Source organism: Triticum dicoccoides, chromosome 1B (assembly GCF_002162155.2).
Source record: "Triticum dicoccoides isolate Atlit2015 ecotype Zavitan chromosome 1B, WEW_v2.0, whole genome shotgun sequence".
Classification (NCBI taxonomy): domain Eukaryota; kingdom Viridiplantae; phylum Streptophyta; class Magnoliopsida; order Poales; family Poaceae; genus Triticum; species Triticum dicoccoides.
This window is the reverse complement of record NC_041381.1, coordinates 440,639,148-440,640,220: the sequence shown is the minus strand read 5'-3', so window position 1 is coordinate 440,640,220 and position 1,073 is coordinate 440,639,148. Positions and strand designations below refer to the sequence as shown.

The following is a 1,073-nucleotide window of genomic DNA, read 5'->3' as shown; positions in this document are numbered from 1 at the left end:
GATTGCCGATTCGGCAGGACAGAAATTTACAAACTGCCAGACTGATGTTCTTTTGGATTCGAACATGTAAAAATTAAGCATATTTGCCTTTCTTTTTTGTGATCGGGGATGCGACTCGGTGCGGATGTGATCCTGCGTGTTGTGTGAATCATCATATATTTGAATTTGAATTTACTGATAGACATATACAAGATACAGTTTAGTGGCGGCCTTCTGTATCCGTATCCCTCTGTGTGCGGAGGAATGCGAAAGAAATTTTGCGGATGGTCGTCGGAGATACACTCACACAATCTAAGAAAAATCTCATGGTCCACTGTGTCATCGCGACTGCCCGCGTGTCGCCTCCCATATCGACTCAGCCCCCAGCGACTGCCCACACGTAGACCTACACGTGGACCCCACCCAAGAGCAGCACGTCCAATCCATCCAAAAAAGAAGCACTAGCAGTACTGGAAAGCGTAAAGGAGAAGCCGAGTTTCCTTCGGCACCAAGTCTCGGGAAGTTTCCCCGCACCACGGCACTGCTGACGTCACGCGCCCGCAGCCTCACCCCGACGCACCACGCCCACGTGAACCGCGTCGCTTACGTCCGGGCCCCACGCGCCAACCCCCGCACGCGAGTGACCTAGATATTTCCGCGAGTCCGGAGCACGGAGCACCCCGACCCGGGCTATAAATAGGCGCCGCAGCGTGAGCCCCTGGGGTTTCCGACTTTTCTTTCTCTCCTCCTCCACGACTCTCCCAACCTCTCTAGCGAAGTCGACGCGGCGAAGAAATCAGGCGACAAGATTGCGAACGCTAGATATCTCGACCCGATCCGGGTCGGGTCGGCCATGACGGTAGATCGGAAGGACGCTGAGGCGGCCGCCGCCGCCGCACCCTTCGAGATCCCGGCGCTCCAGCCTGGAAGGTGAGATCTTCTGTCCGGCACCTGCTTCTTGTTATGGTTTGCTCTGGGGGTTCGAAATCGGTGGGCGATACGGTCCCGGGAGTGTTTTATTTTCTGGTGTCTGATCGATTTAGGTGCTTGGAGTTGGGAATTGTGTGGTTCGGTGGTCGACTTGGCCGGTCTTG

At 55.3% G+C, this 1,073-nt stretch overlaps 1 protein-coding gene across 2 annotated transcripts in view; it reads left to right on the top strand.

Moving 5' to 3' along the window:
- Nucleotides 1–705: 705 nt before the first annotated feature.
- Nucleotides 706–1,073, top strand: part of LOC119339990 (dehydration-responsive element-binding protein 2B-like) — a 4,112-nt gene continuing 3,744 nt past the window's right edge. For both annotated transcript variants that reach the window (XM_037611900.1, XM_037611905.1), the window contains exon 1: nucleotides 706–909. In XM_037611900.1, coding sequence (XP_037467797.1) covers nucleotides 833–909 — 77 coding nt within the window. In that variant the 5' untranslated portion in view covers nucleotides 706–832. The remainder of the gene's footprint in view (nucleotides 910–1,073) is intronic.